At 45.3% G+C, this 24,647-nt stretch overlaps 1 protein-coding gene across 2 annotated transcripts in view; it reads right to left on the reverse strand.

Moving 5' to 3' along the window:
• The window catches only part of LOC308571161 (corticotropin-releasing factor receptor 1), a 74,966-nt gene extending 53,076 nt beyond the window's left edge, over window positions 1-21,890 (reverse strand). The window contains exons 1-2 of one of the 2 annotated variants that reach the window (XM_081166637.1): window positions 21,772-21,890; window positions 12-96 (exon numbers count right to left, since the gene is read on the reverse strand). In XM_081166637.1, the coding sequence (XP_081022763.1) occupies window positions 12-96; window positions 21,772-21,798 (112 nt within the window). In that variant the 5' untranslated portion in view covers window positions 21,799-21,890. The remainder of the gene's footprint in view (window positions 1-11; window positions 97-21,771) is intronic. The other variant, XM_081166641.1, reaches the window with a different exon arrangement.
• Window positions 21,891-24,647: the final 2,757 nt, after the last annotated feature.

A 24,647-nucleotide genomic window follows, 5' to 3' on the forward strand; every position in this document is an offset into this window, starting at 1 on the left:
AGCCCACTTACCAGTGATGTTGGTGGCCAGAGAAAGGTTCTCACAGTGTTCATCCTGGATGGAAGCTGCGGCAAGGTTGATCCAGAAGAGAATAACCTGTGTGAGAAGGAGAGGCAAATGCCGTGAGGCTGCAGTGGAGGAAATGGTCTCCATACCCTTCCATTCTCTGTCCGATTCCCTCTCTCAGTTGATAGTTTTGGGGCAAGGTCCTCCAGAGGAGAGGCAGTCTGCTTTGCCAGATGTATTCTATTGAGGGGTTCTGTAGCTTGTTAATTGACTTATTAGTATGCTCAAATCTTTGATGTGCCTTAAATGAATTGCTAACTGGAATTGTCATGTTGTAGCGGTATTAAAAATGTTATTGTGGGTTATGACTTTTCTGCTATTTTCTGTGAACTGCTTTGGGTGCAATAGATTGGAACCAGAGTAAGGCTGCAATTCCTATACCAACTTACCTGTGAGCAAGTCCCATAGAAGTCAGTGGAGTGCACTTTGGAGTAATCATGTATAGGACTGTGCTGTAAGCTAGTTGTACTTTGCTCCCTTTGGAATCAATGGGTCTTAAAATTAAGTCATGACTAGCTTGTTGAATTGATTGCATTGAAGTGCGACTAACTTAATTTGGAGCCAATCCAATGCACTTGTGGAAAATGTGGCTTACAAATAACTGGACTGGACTGGACGACCTCTGAGGCTGCTTCCAACTCTTAAAATTCAGTAACGTTATGAGTCTATGGCAGCTCATTCTGAAAGGCTGAGTGGAGTGTAGGAATGACTGCAGTAATGTGGTTTTTCACTCCACCAGCACAAACTTTGGAGAGCAGAACTGTGAGAAAAACTGAAACAAATTGTTCAAAATTGGCAAAAAGGAGACCTTGTAATTTAAACGCTGAATGGTGACTTTTAAAAAAAACAACGAGCTAATGTTTCTGAAGGTACTAAATGTGCTTCAGATATATTGGCATATTTTAATTGCTTTGGCAGGCCCCACTTAACAAGGAAAGCTCATGTAAATGTCCAATATTCTGTTATACCTGGGACATATTTGATCATTCAGAGTATTTTCAGCATGGGAATTCCTCTGTCCATTTTCCTTCATCACCCACTGATCGCCTGTAAAGTGCCATCTCTCCCCTCAAAATGAATATTCCTTTTCAAAACTGCAGTGAGGTTCACAAGCAGTGTGAGATGATGATAGCAGCCTGCTGTAAATAGGGTTGCCAGGTCTGCTGGATTCTGGGTGGAGAAATCTTTCCATCCTTTTCTTCGCTCCTGTTTATAGCACATCGTATTAAAAAATAAAAATGAAAGCGCTGTCCTCTGATAGTGTAATTACCTGCTTGTGGAGTGAGCAGGCACCTATATTGCTCAGGGTAAACCTTGAAGATGCTATAACATATGAAAGGCAAATATGAAGAAGGATGCCTTCCTTCAGCCTAAGTAACACATGCAGATATATGCTGATGAGAAGGGTACACTGTTGGTCCAGACATTTCAGTGTCTGCAACAAGATGTGATTGCTGTGTCAGGAAGTGCCCTGACAGCTCTGGAGAAGGAAGATGGATGGGGTTGCAGCTTCGGAAGAATTCGCCAACAGGGCTCTGGACACTCTTGTTACAAGATAATTGCCGCACTTTATTGGGCAAATAATTCTTCCTGCTGTTTACAGCCAAACAGAACAATGTCTCTGGGAGAGAGGGGGAGAGATGCTTTGAATTAAAAAGGCAGAATTTGATTTCTAAAAGGAAAGATGTCACAGCTCAAGACTCTCTGAAATGCATGCCCTTTGACCAGGAGACCCTCTCTTGTAATCTCTGTGGTCTATGCAGCTGCATTCAGACTGCACAATAAATAATAATAAATAATAATAATAATAATAATAATAATAATAATAATAATAATAATAATAATTTTTATTTATACCCCACCCTTCCCGGTTCAAAAACTGGGCTCAGGGTGGCTAACAACAAATTTAAAACACTTAATTGTAAAAGCAGCATAAAATACAGTATAAAAACACGAATAACAATAAAATTCAAAATTCAGAAATCAATTTAGGGGAAATAAGCATTAGGGCTAGCTGGCTGAATTGGTCCTACTTGGGCCAGCGAGGAGGCCAGGGGAGAATTAGCTGTGGGGTCTCAGAGCGGGTAACAATAAACCATGGTTTAGCCCTGGAGTGTATTAAATAGTAATAATGAAAATGGGGAGACTGAGCACATAATGCCTGTGTTTAGATGTCAGGATAAACTATGGGTTTAAACATGCTTTAGCCCAGGAGTATGTGAAACAGAAATAAAGAAAAAGAGGGTATCTGAGCATATACAGGCTGTGTCTGGGCAACACAGTAAACTATGGTGTAGTGTGATGGAAACATGCCTAGCTCCTTTCAGTCTCATGTACTCCCCCTCCTCTTTTAGCATGGCCACAGGGAGAAGTTTGGAATTTTTTGCTTCCATTTCCCATTAACTGAACCCAGCACATTGTGCTTGATCTTAACTATGGTTTGTTTGAAAGAAGCCAACTTCCAACCATGGTTATTGAATCCATCTTTTAAAAAAACAAAACAAAAAAACCCCATAGTCAACATTAACCATATATAGGATTCAGACTAATCCAAAACTTTGCTGAACTGAAATCAGAAGTGAAAGCTTCTGATCTACACCTTGAGGGGCACATGCAAGTATAGGAAGGAGCCTAGTTAATTCCCATTACAGCAAACTATCATTAACCATGATGTCCAAATACAGCCTCTGTGAGCTCATCATCCTTCTCCTTATTGCTATTTCACATGCTCCAGGGCTGGAGTGAAGCCCCAGCTCAAATGAAACCCAAGAATGAAGATTTACGTATTCTGGAGGTGTAACAATTGAAGAAGACGAGGCAATGATGGGTTAAATTATCTTGTTGAACCCTACTTGTATCCCCTGCACTATTTCATCTGACAGAACCACTAATGGATAATCATGAGAGTTTGATTGAATAAATGTGGGCACATGAATGGCAGGCTGATTTCTTTGGAGTGTCATCCGTATGCCACACGAACTGTAGGATAAATCTGAAAAGTTATTAACTCATTTGAGCAATTTGGAAACAAAAAAGAACACCACCCCAGGTCCTTTTTTTCACTGATCCATGGCTCAGTTAATTCTCATTCATGATGAGCTTCCCCTGAATGCTATTTTTTTAAAAATGGCCTTTGCAGTAGAGTACCTTCTGCTCTTATGAACAGGGATTAAAAGTGATGGGCTTGTTTAGGAAAAGGAATCAGCAAGCTTTGAAGAAGGCTGGTGGCAGGTCACCTAATACAGCTGACAAATTGGCCTTTAACGCTTAATTAAAAGGGAGGAGGACACCCAGCATGGCAACACCAAGAGTTGAACATTTACATGCTCCCAGGGTACCTTAGTTCACTTCCAGACAACCTGTTTATTATGTATTATTCATTGTTTGTGGGGAGGTTATACGTCATCACATCAAACATTTTTATCTCCACACTTTCAAGTGCACTTTCCTTACAGTTAAAAAAAGAGAGGAAAGAAAGTCAGATTTCTCTGAGTAGGCAGGTTCTCCAAGAACACAAAATCATATTTAATTGTACAACCTGAAATTCCCTGGAAGGAGTCTTGGCAGAGCATGGCAACAGACTTCAGAAACACACAGGCCTTTAGGGGAAAGCCAGCTCCCTTTCTGCTTTTAGAAGGAAAGTTGGTGTTATAAGTTGCACACTGGATGAGGTCAGGGAATGGGTCTGATTCTCCCTCTCTATGGGATCCCTTAAGCTGAAAGGGCTCTGTGCCTTCACAGCCCCTTTGGGGTGATTAAATTGGATTACAGGGGGAAGCACATTCTCCCTTGAAATTTAACCTCCTAAAGGGAACTACTAATTCATGTTCTAAAGGCGCCTGGAGGGGGAATTAAGTTTGGTGGATGCAGTGCCCAACCTGGTGATAGAGTTGTTTCACAGTGGAACAGACTACCATGAGAAGTGGTGGACTGTCCTTCCTTGGAGGTTTTTAAGCAGACGTTGGCCATCTGTCATGGATGCTTTAGTTGAGATTCCTGCACTGCAGCGGGTTGGACTAGATGACCCTTGGGGTCCCTTCCAACCCTACAATTCTATTATTCACATACCCAAACTGTTGATTTAAGTGCACTGTGTAGACATCTTCTAATAATGAAAGGGTTAAATCTGGATCTGAATCAAATATGCTTTCAGAACTCTTCCTTTCGAAATTTCAAGGTCAAATATTCACCATCTGTTGTCTGATTATTTGAATATTTGCTGGATATATACACTGCTTATGTGCTATCTTTTACAAGCAATGCTTTTTGTTCAGTATTTGATACTTGGCAATATATGACAGTTGACATGTAATGGCAGTTAGTATTTGTCAGTATTTGGTAGCAACCATTGATGATGAAGATGATGATGATGATTTTATTTATACCCCACCTATCTGGCTGGGTTTCCCCAGCCACCCTGGGCAGCTGCTCTGGGCACAGAATTGACCTGCACCTCCATGGACATCTGTGAGTCCAAAATGACTCCCAGACATCCATCCTCCAACTGCCTCCAGATACTTACACAGGACTTTCACTGCCTTCACAGGTTCAGATTTGAAGGAGAGGTAGAACTGGGTATCATCTGCATACTGGTGAACACCCAGCCCAAACCCCCAGATGATCTCTCCCAGTGGCTTCATATAGATGTTAAAAAGCATGGGGGAGAGAACAGAGCCCTGAGGCACCCCACAAGTGAGAGCCCAGGGGTCTGAACACTCACCCCCTAACACCACTTTCTGGACATGGCCCAGGAGGAAGGAATGGAACCACTGTATAACAGTGCCCCCAGCTCCCAACTCCTCTAGATGGTCCTGAAGGATGTCATAGGCTGTTGAGAGATCCAGCAGGACCAGAACACAGCTTTTACCTCAGTCCCTGGCCCACCAGAGATCATCGACTAGAGTGACCAAAGCAGTCTCAGTCCCATGATGAGGCCTGAATCCTGATTGGAAGGGATCCAAGTGGTCCGCATCCTCCAAGCATGCCTGGAGTTCAGCGACCACCCGCTCAATCACCTTGCCCAAGAATGGAAGATTTGAGACTGGGCAATAGTTGGACATGTTGGCCAGGTCCAAATATGGTTTTTAAAGAAGCGGTTTAATAACCACTTCTTTAAGCAGGTCTAAGAAGACTCCCTCACAGAGGGAGGCATTCACCACCCCGCGGAGCCTATCGCCCAGCCCTTCCCAGCTCCCTTTTATGGGCCAGGATGGGCAAGGAACAAGAAGACAGGTAGTCGGTTTCACTCGTCCAAGCAGCCTGTTCACATCCTCAGAGGTAACAGATTGGAATTGATCCCATGCAACTTGACCAGACAGGACTCTAGCACTCTCCTGCCCTGGCCCCACTATGGTGGAATCAACCTCTTTCCGAATCTGAGCAACTTTATCTGCAAAAAAACTTTGCAAAATCATTGCAGGAGATCTTGGGGTCCTTACAAGATCCCAATGGTGAAGGTGGATCTGTTAGATTGTGGACCACCTGAAAGACCACCTGCTGTTTTCTGCAGATGCAATAGAGGTGGCAAATAAGGTCCTCTTCTCTGTCGCTATTACCACGTGGTAGGCTCGATGTTGAGCTCTAACCCATTTTCAGTCTGATTCAGAATGAGTTTTGCTTCACTGGTGCTCTAACCGTCTCAGCGATTGTTTCATCGCCCTCAGCTCTGGGAAAACCATGCAATCAGAGAGGACGCTTCAGAGCCAGACAGCCAATAGTCCTGGTTAACTCTGCATTCCAGTGGGCCACCAGAGAATCTGGTGCTTGTTTTTGCACTTTATATTAAACACATGGCTGCCAGCAAAACTATGGCAAAAGTTAATTTAGCTCTCCCTCATTGATGTCTAGTACAGGAATGGCTAACATTTTCTGCCTTGGGGCCACATCTGATGATTAACCACCCTCTGGGGATCATGGCAGCAGTGGGTGTGGTCAAAGCATATGCATGTATGCACATGCACACACACACAATGTGTACAGATATACAGACCACATACACATCTAATACATATACAGCTAGGGATGGGGCAGAAATTTGATTCAGTTCGCATTTAAAGGCGAACCTACATCATCTGCACTTTCCCAAGTAGACAAGAACCATCCATTGAAATTCACACTTCTTGAAATTTTGCAGTGCAGTTCTCTGGCCAAGCAATGTGTACAAAAAAAAAGCATATACCAAAGTGTGCAGAAAAATGCACATAGTAGTGAAAATAGCATACATTAGAGGAAGCTGTTTTGCAAAAATGAGTATATTAAACAAAATTGCATTCAAACAACTGTACATTAGGAAAACAAAGACTAAACACTGATAAATCTTTAAGAGGTTTTAAAAAAATAAAATTGCAACCTGATGAGGAAATGTGGAAGACTGAATTTACGATTAGAAATATGAGAAATTGAAAGTGACACATTTGGCTTCCCCTATATTCAGAAAACACTCTCAGCAGCCACATATTTATTGTACCATCTACACTGGTCCATAGTTGTACACAACAAATGCTTATTTAGTTAATTATCTGCTTAAAAATCAATATGTCACTACTGTTGGAATAAATGAACATGAGAAGGGGTTGATTTCATTCATGAGCTGAAAATAACTCAGTGGATGAGCTAATCACAGGTGCAAGGTCAGCCAAGCCAGTTGCTATGTCAAAGGCCGAGTACCCTGACTATATCTGTGATTAATGTATGTCAACTCCGTCAGTTTGTCTGTGAGTTGTCAGTCTGTTGGTATAACTTGTCCATGTTACATCTTGAATTACTGCAGTTTATTTGGAGCAACGGAGATACTTTGCACTTGTAAGTATCTGTATATGTCTGTATTTATGTCCAGAACTGTTTTACTGAGCCTTGTCTTCTACCACATTAATTTGGACCTTAAGCTGCTTCCTTGTGGTGAATGGTACTGGGAGCAACTGTGTGAGTATCTCACCTGAAATGCCAAACAACTATCTCAGGTACCATAGGCACGCCATATCTTTAAAGCACATTCTTTCCCTCATAGAATTCTGGGCAATGTAGTTTACCCCTCACAGAGTCACAATCCCCAGCAACCCTTAACGAACCACAGTGCCCAGAATCCTTTGAGGTAAAGAATGTGCCTTGAATGTGTTTCAAAGGTATTGTGGTGCAGCCTCAGTTCAGGTGATATTTCCAAGCTATTTAGTGGCGAGGATGGAGAGAAGAGTTTCTCTTTACTAAGTGGCACAGGAAAATAATTCACTGTGTGGGAAACCTCCAGCCAAGCAATGCATAGTGCTTGTTTAGCAACACTGCCATTAGCTCCTTCCCCCACCCCACCCCATGGGGTACTACTGTGATTAACAGCCCACACTTTTAATCTGCAATTAATCACGGCAATTAAGGCTTTTAGTCCTAGTCCTAAGAGCTTTCTTTTCTTTCTTTCTTTTTAAAAAGATAGTGCTCTGGACTAGTAGAAAAAGTAGAGATAGCACACAGAGAGCACCACATACAAAAATGTGATGCCCACTAAGGCCTCGTCTGCACCAGAGATTTCAAGCAGTATCTTTAAACAGTCATGGCTCTCCCCAAAGAATCCTGGGAACTGTAGTTCATTAAGGGTGCTGAGGGTTGCTAGGAGACCCCTAGTGCCCTCACAGAGCTACAGGCCCCAGTGTGATTTAACAGTCGACCCGTGTCCCCAGAGAACTCTGAGAATTGTAGCTCTGTGAGGGGAAGAGGAGTCTCTCAACAAAGTCCAGCAAACTACAGTTCCCATGGTTCTTTGAGGGAAGCCACGACTGCTTAAAGTGGAATAACGGTGCCTTAAATGTACAGGGCAGAGGAGGTCAGCATGTTTTATTACTTGTTGAAGTTTCCATGAGCATTTTAGATTCTGTGAAGCCTCTTTCTTCTTCATGCCCAGCACTGAAATGCAGTCTACTAGGCTAGCAAGCAAGCAAACAAACAAACAAAAAAGCCAACTTCCACCAAATGGGCTGGGAGAGGAGGGTCAGGTCACCACACACACACACACACACACACACACACACACACACACACACACTGCATTTCCACACTGGTCATGGAGGAAGAAGAGACTTCCCTGCCTTCGGAGCTAGCATGGAAACCGAGAAGGATGTTGGAGTTGGGACACAACGTTCCGTTCCTCTGCCAGCCCACTCACTCATCTGCATGCAGTTCCTGGTCACAAGTTGTCAACACAAGGCTGCTCCCAGCAACGTAAATCCTCTAAGTCTAAGAAGAATCTTCCTTGCTCCCACATGAACCTGCCTGAATGATAAGGCCATCTTTCTGAAGTTCTTCCATGGATGGGTTGGCCAGGTTGTGAGTCAAAGAAAGCACTGGGCTTAAATTGAGGCTCATACAACAAAACAATAATATTTAGAATATACTGGACCCCCTTGTTGGAGACGCAATAGGGATAATGCTTCTTTAAAACATATGTTTTTCCATTGTCCTTTAGTGAAAGGTTTTTGGCAGAAAGTAACTGATACCATCAACAGAACTGTACGGAACAACCTTACATTTACCGAGCAAAAATATCCTCTTGAATTATATACCCAGCACATGGAACCTTACAAAAGGGCAGTATAAGTGGACTCTCTGTACACTTACCACAGCAAAAAGACTGATACCGATAAAATGGAAAAATAAAAAAGACTTATACAAACTCGCAACATATGAACAACTTGCATATAAATGCAGACTTGCCATGGACTAATTCAATGATATTTGGAATCCATTCTTACAAATACTGTAATAGGTTAAGATCTGGTGAAGTACAATAATAACCTTGTAAAATATACAGTTTTGGGTCCCCCCCCCTTTATTTTCCCTTCTACGCGGGCTGTTTCTCTTTCTCTCTTTTTAATTTAAGTCTCACCATGTTTAGTGCACATATAATTATGTAATTTTGGAACTTTCAATAAAGATGTTAAAAAAGAAGAAGAAAGCATTGGGCTGCCTTTAATATACAGCGGAAGAGGTGGGATTGGGGTATTGTATCTTACAAGTGCAGGTCAGTAGACAAAGGATGATATGCTGTCTACTAAGTTATTTAGGTGCTTGAGTTTACATCAGCCTAGAGCAGAGCCCTCCAAAATCAGTCAGTGGCTTCTACATATTTGGGGGAACACCCCAGCTTTCCAATGGGACATGAGTTTGCCAAGTGATTCACTTTTTAAAAAACAATTGGAACAAAACTGTGATCTTACTGGATGTTGTTGGGAGTTGAGTTCACAGAAAGACGGAGGGAGGTCTCAGGAAATCACAAATCAGGAAGAGTGCAGCCCTCTCCATATGTATATTACATGCATGAAGGGTCACATGACTGAGTTAGCCCCACTTGCAACATAGACTCATAGAACTGCAATGCAGGAAGGACAGCTAAAGCGTCCCTGACAGATGGTCATCCAAACTCTGTTTAAAAACCTCTGATGAAGAAGAGCCCCATCACACCCTTGATTTGAGTGTGGACCTGGAGCTTCTAGGCATGAATAGCTGATCCTGTGCAGATAGCTCCTTTTCAAATGCCTGCACTCACTGAGCAGATACCCCATGGCAGCCGTCTGATACCAGGGGTAGGGCCAGACTCCCAGTCCCAACCCCATTCAGATGCATAACACAATACGCGGGGCATGTGTGAGTCTGTGGTTGAGAGCAGCTGCAAGACTTGTTCCTGTGTCAGTTTAAAACAACTCTGCCCACCCACCCAGTAAAATGGAGGACAGAGGCAAAAAGGGGATCAACTCAACTCCCAAATAGAAAGAAATGCCTCAGAAGCATGTGTAAATATATAACTGTGGGCGAGACTCAAAGAAGCACACCCTATGGGGGAAAACAAGGGAACGTTGCATTCAGAAGCAAAAATGTTAAATCGTTTTTCACGATGGCAGTGCAGACACCATTTAAGCATCTCGCTCGCCTTGTAAGCAAGCTGTAACTGTTCAGAAATCTCCAGGAAGAATGAGGGGGAGGCAAATAACTTGTTTTTGCCCTGTTAATCATTCCCTCCTCCACCACAACATTTCATCTCTCTTTCCACTACTGCTGGAAGATAATTTCTTTCACAGAAGAGGTCACTGTTTCTAAGCTGCATGCCAGAATCAGAGAGAGAAAGAGAGAAGTAAAAAGAGATACATGGTGCCTGCTGTTCTTTTCTCCTCCCCTCTCCCCAAAATCCTAGCCCTTAATTACCAACTCCAGGATCAAGAGGGAAAGAGCTTGGGCCAGATGATCTCAGTGCACTTACCTATTCCTCACTTTGTAAACTGTTTAGGAACCTATTTTGGCATTAAGCAGTATATAAACGTACTATCATTGCTCCTGGTACTGCCAATAATATTGCTCCAAACAGAAAATGGTATCTGGGGAAAGGTTCTAAAAAGTCCAGGTACCACTTTTTCTTATAATCTCAGTGGTTCAGACCATATGCAAGTCAGATTTCTTGCTACTGTTCCTTTACGACATACACTAACAGTCCCCATCCCAATCAATGTAGAAGTGTATACATGTCCAGCTTCCAGATTTTTCTAATAATCTGACGTCTTGGGCTGCGTTTGTCCAAAATTGCAGATCTGCAACATGGAAGCATAATGGGCCAGCAAGCCTTTCTCTCACACAGAAACAAACACACACACAATCAGCTACAGGACTGCACAAATGATGACTTGAGATGAATTGCTGATGGCTGCTTAATGGTGCTAATGGCAGGGAAATTATTGGAGATATTTCTGAAATATTCTGAATCAGAGAGCTACCAGAAGATGACTCCCACTGATGGAGAGAATGAAGCTGATGGGAAAGTCTTTGTGTGAGAGGTAACTAAAGAAACATTTTTCTGACGTTGGAAAGTGACTCCAGACTGAAGAGGAGAGGCAGAGTGTGAGCTAAATGATAAAAGCAACTTAGGGAAGAGTGACTCTGGGGATCTGAAAGCATTCAGGTGGCCAGGTGTTGTCCTCTGCAGAGGATAAAGGTAAAGGTACCCCTGACCATTAGGTCCAGTCATGGACGACTTTGGGGTTGCGGCGCTCATCCCTCTCTATAGGCCGAGGGAGCTGACATTTGTTCGCAGACAGCTTCCAGGTCATGTGGCCAGCATGACTAAGCTGCTTCTGGTGAACCAGAGCAGCGCACGGAAATGCCGTTTACCTTCCTACTGGAGCGGTACCTATTTATCTACTTGCACTTTGATGTGCTTTTGAACTGCTGGGTTGGCAGGAGCTGGGACTGAGCAACGGGAGCTCACCCTGTTGCGGGGATTCAAACTGCGTCTCTTGCAGAGGATAGCCCCTCTGTTTGAACGGTTGTCCAGCCAATATATGGTTTAAAGGTAAAAATAAAACCCTAAACAGAGAGAGAGGGAGGGGCTTTCAAGTTGTCCTTCAACAGTCAGCACTTGGACACTGAACAGTAGTACAATCTTATGCATCTTTACCCAGAAAGTAGTCCCACTGAGGCCAGTGGAGCTTACAGTACTTCCAAGTAATTGTGCATTGAATTGCAGGCTTATCCAAATATTATAAAACCCCGTAAGTCTCTAGTGATCTCTTCTTCCAAGGGAGGCTAATTCCTGGTAACTTCTCATCATTCACAGTGCCTGTATAGGACCATCTGTTGTAACTCTGTACATGAGCTTTAAAAGTTATATTTCCTTGTACACTGACAGTCTGATCCTGTGCATATTCACACCAAAGTTAAGTTTTGATCTCTTTGGTGCTCACTTGCTTGCACTAGTGACTGGTGCTTCCTGGGAAGGGTAGGGAGGAAGGCAGAGAGGTCAACAGTAGTTGGATCCAGAGCCAACAAGAGGCAGAACCAAATAATTCTAGTTTGGTCCCCATTCTTCTCCCTGCTGAGTTATACAAAGGCAACATCAAAACTAAAGAGGAGGCAGTTGACAGACAGGGCTGCCTGCTGGACTCGTTGTAAATAAGAAAGCAGACAGGTGGGAGCAGGCTGAGAGTAGGCAGAGGTTGGTGGGGCAGTGCCCCATTTGCCCCAGTGGGGCAGCATCCAATGCTTGCCATAGTTTCCAAGACATGTGTCTTTTGGGGCCATGCTCCCATGCGTGTCAACGGACCCATGCAAGAGCACAGTGCAAAAAAATGTCTTTTGGGGCTGCAATCTCCCAATTAAATTGGGAAAGTTTAGGAGTTTGGCTTGCTAGCCCATATGTTTGGGCTAAACAGCTGTCCAAGAATGAGGACAGTTTTGATTACTCAAGACAGGCTTATTGTCACTGTGCTATGCAAAGTGCACACTTCAAGTTCGCCCCACCCAAATCAAACATTCCACCAGGATGAAAGAACACAACACACCAATACACAATCTCAAATAATACACATGTCTCTCAATAAACCATTGATCTTGTTTAACCCACACTGAAAATCTCCTACAACCCGAGTGCTGTCTTGTGGTACCATTGACTGCCCACAGACTAAAATTACCTCAGAACGGCTCATTATACATCCCCTAGCCTGTCTTTTGGTGAAAATTCTCTCTGCACACATGCAGAGACAGTTCTTGAAAGGGCACTATCCATCATTATGCAAGTACTACAAGTGAACCCAAGCCGTAGTTCAGTGGTAGGCAAGGGGGTGTCCTCCAGTTATGGAGGGACTACAACTCTCATCAACCCCTTCTGGCTGATGGGAGTTGTAGTCCAAAATGTCTGAAGGGCGTTAAGTTGGCAAAAGCTGGTGTATACGAACAACTGAGAAGCAGGGTTTCTGATAGATGCTGGCTTCTTTCCATATACAGAGGTACCTCAGGTTACATACACTTCAGGTTACATGCGCTTCAGGTTACAGACTCCACTAACCCAGAAATAGTACCTCAGGTTAAGAACTTTACTTCAGAATAAGAACAGAAATCGTGCTCCGGCGGCATGGCAGCAGCAGCAGGAGGCCCCATTAGCTAAAGTGGTGCTTCAGGTTAAGAACAGATTCATGTTAATAACGGACCTCCAGAACGAATTAAGTACTTAACCCGAGGTACCACTGTAATCAGTAATCCTGCTATGTATATATGTAGGCTCTGGGCATTTCTTAAGTCCACACCCACCCATAACATATAGAAATGTCGTCCTGTCTGCTCTTATATTAAAAGTGATGATGCATTTCTGTTCCCAGTTTCACATATGTTTGGATACTACCTATGGAAGACAAGAGTTCTGATGTTTATTGACGAAGACACTGCACTGTTCTCCTCTGCTTTCCAGAGCAATTCTGGGCATCTGCTTTTGCCTCCAGAGTCCCACCCTCAGAAGTCAGGCAGCAGAACGACTGTGAGGCGCGAGCCTTCCTGAGGTAATTTTGCTAACAAGCAGACAGCTGGTGGCATTTTCTTAACTGTGCCTTGAACAATTTGGAACAGGTTAGCGTTAACTGTGTTATGAGAGACCACTCAATATATGTTTAAGTGAGAAGCAAGGATTTGGGAGGGAAGCGGTAGGTTGATGTTATTTGTAAAGATTTATTATGTGGCGCTCAGCTCTCACCTGTGGCTCCTAGTAGCTGACAGCAGCCACACTCTGGGACATGACTTTATAGGATCTAGAGTCCATCAACATCTGAATGGCAACAGCCAGGTTCTCCATCCCTGGTCTAAAGTTATAGGGATTTATAATCACTGGATGTAGTTGTTTCATTTAACTGCAAATCACCATGACTCTAAAACAACTGTAAATCTTTTAGACTTCCCTTCTCCCCTGCATTAAGATGGGATAGACCGGTAATTCGCAACCCACTGCTATTATTAAACTAGCCTGTGAGGGATATTCAGTACCCATATTCCGGGAGGCAAAAGCCACTGTAGTTTTTCTGAACACGGAAAGCAGAGATGTGGCTCTGCTGTGCTCTGCTTGTTCGAGAGATGTTAGCTTCAGAGCATTTTTGAATTGTCAGTTTTCTTCCGACAAGGGAAAAGGGCACTGGAGATTTACGGTAGTTTTGTAAAAAGGAAATAATAAATCAATTTGCTCGTAAGTTCCAGCTTGCCAGTGAATGAGAGGCAAACAGCAACCAGAACAAGCAATGTCAGTACTAAAGGAGTCTGACCTCAGGGCACAGAGTCTATCCACAGTTGACTTTCCATGAATCATTAAGGTCAGCAGAGTGGGAAGACAGGTGTTTCAAAATCTGTTTTACTGGCAGATTTGTGGGTTTCCCCCCCCTTGTACTAGTGCATTTCATAGATCGTGGCGTTTGGAAGGGACCCTGAGGATCATCTAGTCCAGCCCCCTGCAATGAAGGAATATGCAGCTGTCCCGTATGGGGATCGAACCTGCAACCTTGATGTTATCAGCACCACGCTCTAACCAACTGAGCTATCCAGTTGTTCTATCTTGGCATAGTGAATTTGACAATGCCCATTGCATACCGGTTTGGTATCCATAAGGATGAAGGGCAGTTTAAATATATTTTATGAAATAAATTAATAAAGATAGGGAGATTGAACTCCTGCGGGAGAATCCGCTACTACGTTCTTGGCCAGCTCTCATTCCTCTCCATTAGACTTCCACAGAGAACTCTGCAGCCGATTTTCCTCACATGCAGGAGAGGGGCCGTACTTTGACATTTCTTCCTCAAGACAAAAAAAATGTAGCAGGTTAACTCCAAATTCTACAAACAAGAAAGCTACAGCTCAAGCATTTCTTTTAGAAACTATAGCTGTGGCCCTCCAGATATCTTAATTCTATTTATTAAATTTATATCCCCTCCTTGCTCCCAAAGGAGCCCCAAAGTGGCAAAAACCAGGTTGTTGGACTCCAGCTCCCATCAGCCAGTGGTCAGGAATGCTGGGAGCTGGAGTCCATCATCTGTATTTCAACCTCCCCTTTTCATTTCATTAACCTTACACAGCGCCACACTTAAGTATGTGTGTATCTGTGAAAATCAGTATCTCACTAAAATCAGCATCTTGTGCTGTCAGCCATGAATAAAACCCATTCAGTGGACTTAGGGAATCCATTCTTTTTTGTTAGCCTCAGCCCCCTGAATCTGCCGCATTTGTAAATATTGATCTACCTATCAGAGATGTGGTAAGGACTTCTGAGATAATGCGCGCGAAGAATATGAACATTCCTATGTTTCTGTTATAATACCTTCCCTTGAAAATGCCCCAGTCCCTATTCCCAACCATGATCCACATTCAGTTTTTAACAGCTGGGTTGTTGGGGGGGGGGGTTGTGTGTACAAATAATAGCCATACACACATGTGATGAGTGACTTTGGTGCACCATTGGCTAATTTCTGGTGGGCTATCTAATGCCTGCGGGTATTCTTGCAAATAATTCTGGTTTTCTCTCTGATCTGATAAGGAAAGTACTTCCTACATTCTTAAGCCAGGGTGAACACTTGGGATCACTTAATACAGATGAGGGACGTGGGTGGCACTGTGGTTTAAACCACTGAGCCTCTTGGACAGGCACCGCCCAAACTCAGCCCCCCAGATGTTTTGGGACTACAACTCCCATCACCCCTAGCTAACAGGACCAGTGGTCAGGGATGATGGGAATTGTAGTCCCAAAACATCTGGAGGGCGGGTTTGGGGATGCCTGCTCTTGGCCTTGCCGATTGGAAAGTTGGCAGTTCAAATCCCCACCACGGGGTGAGCTCCCATTGCTCTGTCCCAGCTCCTGCCAACGTAGCAGTTCGAAAGCATGCCATTGCAAGTAGATAAATAGGTACTGTGGTGGCGGGAAGGTAAACGGCGTTTCCGTGTGCTCTGGTTTCCATCACGGTGTTCCGTTGCACCAGAAGCGGTTTAGTCATACTGGCCACATGACCCGGAAAGCTGTCTGTGGACAAACGCCGACTCCCTTGGCCCGAAAGCGAGATATGCGCCGCAACCCCATAGTCATCTTCGACTGGACTTAACCGTCCAGGGGTCCTTTATCCTTTTACCTTTTAATACAAATAAGCTAGTAAGAGGTCTTGAGTATGCATTGTACTTTTGCAAACATAAAGCACATTGGTGGAACACAGGGGGAATTCTATTCTTTTTTATATTAAAAAACCCCGGACCGCACAAGACCTGAAGTCAACTCATGGCTTCTTCAGGCACTTTGCCACATTCCTTTGCCAAGGGGGCCTGCAAACTATAATCATCCTCTCACATATTCATGCTTTCGACAGCACTGGATGGGCTCGAAGTTCTCCTCAGAAAAGGGTATCTTTCCCAAGGTGTAAAAATAACTGCCATTGTTGATTTGCATTCATTAATTCCTGTCTGAATTCAGAATGAATATATGTTGGGGGAAATTATGCCAACTATATTTGCTCAAAGGAATAATGGATGTGTGTGGATTATGCACATCACAAAATGCATTAATTCGTCTGTGGAAATTGGGAGCTGCCTGCTGCTTTCATCTTGAGGAAGGAGAGAGGTGCTGGGGCTTCGGTCTGCTTGAAAGCCATACCTCTGACCTGGATGATGTCGCCACTAAACCACAGAAGTATCAGGGCACATCAAAGACTATGGTTACTCAGAGGGAGAGAGGGAGAGGGAGACACTCTGCACATTGTTAATTCATATGTTCCAGAACTGAGATATGGCATTGGGGGGGGGGAAAATGTGTTCAAAGGCACAAATTATATTTTGGAACCCACCTATAACTCTCTATGTTACCAAAGCAATGAGGTGACATTTCCTATGACTTCATCCCATGACTTCACAGGAATGTTTGGGGGCTCCATCCATGTTTGTGGAGCCTATTATACTTCATCCAAACAAGGGGGACACCATTCACACATGCTTACATCACTGTGGGATCCACCTCCCCAACAGTCTTCTTGTGCTGTTACAATATATGTATGAATACCAGCAATCACATAGCCAGAGCCAAATATTTGGGTCCTTTCTGCCCAATTGTGTCTCAGCCAGGAAAGTGCCTGACAATCAAGCGGAAAGAACCCATGGGATCTGCCCTGCCCATGCTGCTCCAGATTCCAGATGTTAATACAGTGGCAGGACCCAGGCCAGTGTTTGAAAAGCTGTTGGCCTCTGGAGCCTAGGTTACGGGCACCACAACACAAGGTCTAGTCGCATTATTTCCCCTCTTCCCCCCAATTCTGCCATACTTTCTATTTATATTTTTGAAACACATGAACTAACACACAGTTCACATCAGTGACACATTGTCAATATCACATTTTTAATAGCAATTCTTAATTGGACACCACAAATGTAAATGGGGCTTGGCCCCTGCAATCGTGGCCAAAACCATAAGTCAATTGAATAATTGATATTTACAAAGGCTGACATTTTTATTTTATTTTATTTTAATTACAGTGGTACCTTGGTTCTCAAACGTAATCCATTCTGGAAGACCGTTTGAGTTCCAAAACTTTCGAAAAGCGAGGCGCAAAGGGCTGTCTGCAAATTCAATTGAGAAAATGTAAAAACACGCAGTGGAAGCCATTCGACTTGTGAGGCATGTTCGAAAACGGAAGCATTTACTTCTGGGTTTTCTGAAATGTTTGTCAACGGAGATGTTCTAGAACCAAGGTACCACTGTATAATAATTATATTATATTATTATTTTATTTTATTGCTATGTAAAGTGTTGTGCTAGATTTGAACTCACATGCTTTTAGGGGGTGGGAAGGCAAAGCAGAAAAGGGAAGGGAGCAGCCAGCTATCTCACTTGCATGCAGGGCATAGAAGCATTTCTCCTCCTGCGCCCTCAGCGGTCAGTGGTGACAATTTTCTTCTGGAGTCTCAAATCGCCACATGTGGTGCCAAGACTTCTCAAAGTGCTTGCAATCTGCCAATCCCTGGTTGCAAAATGTACCTGGTGCCTGGATAACTTCGAACCATGCCCAGGACACATCATTTTCTGGAGAAATGTGTGTTCTTGAGCATGGGTGTGGGGAAAATACTGCAGAAGAGCATAAGAATACAAGAAGACAGAGGAGGTGGAAGATGGGCATTGTGGCTACTAGCATGCCTCATCTGAACTTCAGAGCATGGGAAGTCACCCAAAGATATAAAAATTGTTTTTTTGAATTGTATTATGATTTGGAATATTTTTAATGTGGTTTTATTGGATTGTTAAAATGGAAAATTTTATAAATATTTATTTTTTTTAAAGAGGAGGCGGAACATGGGCATTGTGGCTACTAGCATGCCTCATCTGCAATTTGTGTCCCGTATTTATTCCACAATTATTATTGTCCTCCACTACTACGACCATCACCAGGGAAACATGAATGTGTTTGAGAGATGGAGAGATCCTTTTCCTGCAGTAAAGTTATACCTAATCACATAGCAGAAACGTGCTCCAATCTCAGCAGTGATGTTCTGTTTTAAGCTTATCTGACACAAATGCCCTTTTGTTTTCCTTTTGTGAAAACTATTGGTTTGATTTCAATTCAGACTTTGCATTTTTAACATAGCTTGTGATGGTGCCTCACACCAAAACTACAAGTGAGCTTAAATGCACAGTTGCAGCCAGCAATGGCAATGATTTGTCCACTTCCCTGCCCACCCTGCTTTCCATAATGCCTAGGACAATTTCCCTGTAACTGGATGTCACAGTGTCATGCATTTTCCCACTAATGATGTGGGATGGGGAAACCACAACACCACCGTGTCATGACATGGGTAAGCTGTCCTAGACGTTACAGAGTGTGGAATAAAATACAAGGCTCCTGTTTTGAACACTTTGCACCCGACTGACCAGCCTATCAAGGCATACCGTCAGTCCATGCCTGGTGCCAGCAGTCAACTATATCAGTCACTGGCCAGGGCCCCCAAGAATTTGGAAGGGTCCCTCACTGACCTGACCCAGTCATGCTGCCATTCACCCCCCTCCCCATTGATCCAACCCCCAGGTGCTTTTCAACAGTGGGCAGTGCACCTTACGATCTGCTTGTGGCAAACGGAGGATTGCGGCAGGGCCAATGCTGGATTTTGCAGGGACCTTGGCACAGGTCTGGTGATGGGGCCCTCTACTTCCCCTAAATCCCACCACCACCACCAGGTCAGAGTCCAGTTTCACTTGTGGCAATGGCAGCCGCAGATTTCTCTGCCACTGTTTTTGCTCTCTACAAGGATATTCTTCTGCTCTGGATGGAGTAGCAGCACTTTTGAAAAGGAGCCACACTCCTCTCCCAACAGCTCTTTTAAGTTGTCGAAAATGTAATGCTCCAGCCTATAGGATGGGTCACAGGAGCCGACTCCTAGGGGCCAAGGTCCCTTCGGGCCCCTTCCCAATAAAATATTTGAGAAGGCTGCCCCCCCCCCATTGATGGGCATTGCCATTCAAATGGTGTATTGTGATCGAATACACAGGGCTGGGCTTATCTACCCCCCCCATATTTTATTCAAGTTGGCACCCCTGATTTGTATTTTGTTGATCTGTAGTCTAAAACATGAAAATTTCATAGATCTGTGAGCTGCCAGGGCACTCCATTTGGGGTAACTTACAATGACAGGCGACCATCATAGAAGGCAGTGAAGCTTATCTCCCATTCAAAAGTGCCTCTGCCCTGGGTTTGGTGTTGAGGCAGGGAGCACCACAACAGTGGCAGCAGCAAAAGCACAGAGGTGCTGTCACCATCACAAGCAGGGTTGGAGCCTGCCCTTCATTGTGTGTGCAAGTGTTGGGTTGTGGGGTGGGGGCACCCTGCCAAGGGTCCTCCCAAGCCTGACACCGGTCCTGCTCTAGTCCTCCTCGTGCTGCAAGCAGAGAGCTGTTGAACTGCCCAAAGCTGCCCTCAGAGCAAATAATTTCGTAAGAATGCGCTGAGTCGAGCTACTTGCTACAGGGGAAGGCTTCGAAAATTGGGACCACCAGTCAATGACCTGGAGGGGGGGGGACTGTTCTGAGGTGTATAAAAATATAATATTCAAATAGTCAACACAAACAAAAGCCAGCTAGGGAGCCTTTGCAAATGCGTAGTGTTTTGTTTTTTTTTAATTGGGTACAATCCGTCCCGATATTTCTGAAGAGTTGCACAACCTCGCATGCCATTATTCCAGCACCACCCATGTCACATGGAATGCAGAGCAGAGCAGTGGCTCTCACGTTCTTTGCTGAAAGTCTATCAGGGATTTCTCAGTTGGGAAACTCAATAATGGTAGCTCAGTTTTCATAGAATCATAGCATTGTAGAGTTGGAAGGGACCCTAAGGGCCATCTAGTCCAACCCCCTGCTTTGCTGAAGGGCAGCTTGCCCACCAATGCCAATTTTCCCGTCAACGTACAACCAGCAGGCAGACCCTTAGTTCACCACTTATGAACAGTCTCTGGCCCAACAAACCATGGCAAGGCTCACCTGGCCAGACTATGAATCGCTAGAATGTGCCCCAAAATCCTCTGCAGTGTGTAGTGGTCATAAAACAGATACTTAAGAACAGCTCCCACCGGCTTTCCACAGTTGCCAGGCCTCCAGTGCTCCAGCAGGGTTCACGGTTAACACCTCTTAAGAAAAAACAACCAGGCTAGCCACTGTTTCAATTTCCCACAATGCTCTGGAGTCCTATTATGTCTGGGGCATTATGGGAAATTAACAGAGCAGCTATATGAAACTGCCCGGCGCTGCTCAGAGTACTGCGGCTGTCTCCTCTGTTGGAAACAAGGTTCCACCAGAGTCCCCCCACCCCACCCACACAAACTTGCACTTAAGGGCTCCTTGGAAGCTGTGTGGAAGAAAAAAGGCATTTCCTGAAGGTCAAAATTCTGAAAGACACCAGGTTAGAGTACAAAGTAATATTGCTGGTTTCCAAATACAGTATGTGAATCTTCAGTTTGCCGTGGCATTTTGCCTTTCCTGAAATGCTACACAGATTTCTTGGTCTGTGTGGAACAAAGCTAGACACTCACACAATCACAAAGAGAGAGAGAGAGAGAGAGAGAGAGAGAGAGAGAGAGAGAGAGAGAGAGAGAGAGCTATCAGTTGCCCTGATAGCTTCAACTACACTTCTTTCCTTGTAATCAGGGACATTGCATGTTTAGCGGGGCTGAGCGGAGATTCTAATCTGTGTTAGGGATCATTAAGTAATGGAGCAGTTATCACAGATTAATTAACCAGGATTTATTTATTTATTTAAAAGATCCCATCATGAACAGCACTTCGCTCCTCAGCCTGCTCACTCCATGGGTTACTCAGAGGCTGGGGTTACTTGCTCACACACAAGCAAGCAAGCTGGCCAGGGAGTCTTGGACTCGAAAGCTGGGCTGGCGTTTTTTGAGGCGCTCCAGCAGAGAGGCAAAAAAAGCCGGGGGGGGCAGTGATGGAAGAGGAGGAAGAGGCTCTGCTCCCGGCTTCACACAATAAAACACACAAACACAGACTCCGTACCCACAGATGGGAGAAAGGGGAGGGGAAATTTAAAAAGAGAGGGAAGCGAGACTCCCCTTCCTCTCCCAGTCTCCACTGCCCATACTGGATCAGAGCACCCCTAACTCACCCCCGGTTTCGCTGCCCACCCCGTGGTTGGAAGGCTGAATGAGGAAGAGAAGGGGCAGGAAGAAGAGGAGAAGGAAGAGGGGATCTTTTCTCTCCCACCCCCCTCCACCCCGCTCACATTTGCCAGTCTGGTGTGTGTATATCCCCACTCTTGCCTCTGCCCTCTTCCCTTCAACGCCCCAACCACCACCACCAGCGTACCCCGGGGAGTGGAAAGTTGAATCGAGGGGGAGTGGGAGGGATCCAGAACCCTCCCCCCCTTCTGCCCACTCTAGGTCAAACCGCAGCCCGCCTCTTACCTGCAACCCCCTGCTCCGGGCTTCCATCGCTCTGCAGCTCAAGTCGTCCCCGTCCAGTCCAGAAATCTCCTGCAGCAGCCGAGCCAAACTAAGCTAAGAGCCAGGCGAGCCGCCGCCGCCGCCGCGGCAGCCTCCTCCCCCGGCCTGCCCCGCCCCCACCTGCCTCCACTTTATGTCTTGGGAAGGGTCTGCCTACAGGCAGCCTCGGGTGGCCTCTTCCCCGCCCACCAGCAGGAGATTGCAGGGCCCCTGCAGTTTAAGAAGCAGGCGGGGACACTCCTCCCTCTCCTACGCACACCTGAGCTGGAGGCGAGGATGCTCACATCGCCCAGGACACCGCTCTGCGGTCACCTACCACCACCACCGGCTTTTGAACGCCATATGATTTGGGCTTGAGCACCGTCTCTCTCATTTCACCCCACTGTGCCCCAGTAAAACTGCTCAAGTTCCAGCTCATACCTGACTCACCTGGACCCATTTGTTCTGCAGGCGTAGGAACAAAGGGTGCTGCTTGAGTCAGACTGCTGGCCCATATAGCGGAGCATTGTCTCTAAACTGGTGGGCAGTGGAGCTCTTGGATTTCAGACAAAGTTCCCCCCCCTCTCTCCCCCAACCCTACCTGGAGATGCCAGCGATTGAAGCTGGGACCTTCAGATGCTCTGTCACTGAGCTAGAGCCCTTCCCCATCGTGCACCTGTTGGCGGTTTACTGCACACATTGTAGGTCACAGATGGAGAGCCTGGTGCTCTCCAGATATTGTTGGACTACCTCTTTGGCCCTTGGCTCTGCTGGCTGGAGCTGATGGGAGTTGGCATCCAACCACACCTGGAGGACCACAGGTTCCCCATTTTTGCTATAGGTGGAGAGTGGGGAGGTGGCCTGGCTGTGCCTTTGGGGAGGAAGCCATCATATAATAATAATATAATAATAATTTATGATTTATACCCCATTTGGCTGGGTTTCCCCAGCCACTCTGGGCAGCTTCCAACAGAATATAAAAATACAATAATCTATTAAACATTAAAAGCTTCCATAAACAGGGCTGCCTTCAGATGTCTTCTAAAAGTCTGGTAGTTGTTTTCTCTTTGACATCTGGTGGGAGGGTGTTCCACAGGGCGGGTGCCACCACTGAGAAGGCCCTCTGCCTGGTTCCTTGTAACTTGGCCTCTCACAGTGAGGGAACCGCCAGAAGGCCCTCAGCGCTGGACCTCAGTGTCCGGGCAGAATGATGGGGTGGAGACGCTCCTTCAGGTATACTGGACTGAGGCCGTTTAGGGCTAATAATAATAATAATATCATGGCCATTCAACCCCATTGCTTCTCTCTGATGGGCCTGTCTTTGTGTGTGTGATGTAAACAGAGTGAAGTCTTGAAGCACTACAGAATTAGAATAACGAAAGGGGAGGGAAGGACTTGTTGCCAGTGCAATAAAATTAGCCTATCTGCCTTGAGATGAACCAAGTCTCAGCTGGCCACCGAGTTCCAGTTTTCTGCTCTGGGGCAAGATCCCTGATGAACCATCCAAGATTAAACGTAGGATCTCAAACCCAACCTGAGACTAAAGCCACACAGTCTCTATTAAAAAAAGAAAATCATAATTACATCAATGTGTGGTGCGTTTTAATGGTGCCCAACACCTGCCATTCAAGGCTACTTCACGCACTGCCTAATGGTTTGACCTTCCCATAGAAGACCTTCAAGAGGAGGTTCCAGACGCTTCAAAGGCCATCGGTTCACTGCTGAACTGCCCTATTAAGAAATTTCTCCTGGCATTTGGCTTAAATCTACAGCCCTATAATTTGAAGCTGCTGCTCTCTGTCAAGTTCTTCGAGTGGAAGTGGGAAATAATAGGGAAAGCACTTGCCTATCTAGCTGTTTCACATGAATAGCATTGCATTTAAAAGGTGCTTTAGAATTTCCACCATCTCTGACTATTGGCCGTGCTGGCTGAGGCTGATGTGAGTTAGAATCGAGCAACATCTGAAGGACTACAGGTCTCCCTTCCCCTGTCTTAGAGGATAAGGTGCATTAATAATTTCTCTCCACTTTGGGACACACTTTTAGTTGTCGCCCACATCCTGAACCTACTCCCCTCCCCCCAGACTGAACACACACCAAAGCCAGTGTTTCCCCAACGTCTGATAAACGAGGCGTGTTTCCCCCTCCACGAATGAAAGGGCTTAGTTTGTAAAATCGAACGCTATGTACCTTCACAGGAGTATGCCCTCTGTGTTTCTGCACGAGTCACTGATCTGAGCATGCTCAAGACTGGAAGGAAGGAAGTTCAGAGTACTTAAACATGCAAAGAGGCAATGGGCAGTGGCTACTTTGATCCCCACAGTATATGATTGAAATAGTTCGTTTTGCAGGCACATGAGCAGTTCTCTTACAGTGCGTTATTGTGCCCTGTCACACAGATTGCAATTTGCTGCTTCAAGCCTTCCCTCATAGGGCTTGTCTCCAAGTCTCTTGTAGATCTCCTTGCAACTCCTCTTCCCAGTTTCACAACATTCTCCTTAAATTAGGGCCCCCCAAACTGAACAGACACGGATGGGACACGGGTGGTGCAGTGGGTTAAACCACAGAGCCTAGGACTTGCTGATCAGAAGGTTGGCGGTTCGAATCCCTGTGACAGGGTGAGCTCCCATTGCTCGGTCCCTGCTCCTGCCAACCTAGCAGTTCACAAGCACGTCAAAGTGCAAGTAGATAAATAGGTACTGCTCCGGCGGGAAGGTAAACGGCGTTTCCGTGCGCTGCTCTGGTTCGCCAGAAGCGGCTTAGTCATGCTGGCCACATGACCCGGAAGCTGTATGCCGGCTCCCTCGGCCAATAAAGCGAGATGAGCGCCGCAACCCCAGAGTCGGCCACGACTGGAC

Source organism: Podarcis bocagei, assembly GCF_964188305.1.
Source record: "Podarcis bocagei genome assembly, chromosome: 13".
Lineage (NCBI taxonomy): Eukaryota > Metazoa > Chordata > Lepidosauria > Squamata > Lacertidae > Podarcis > Podarcis bocagei.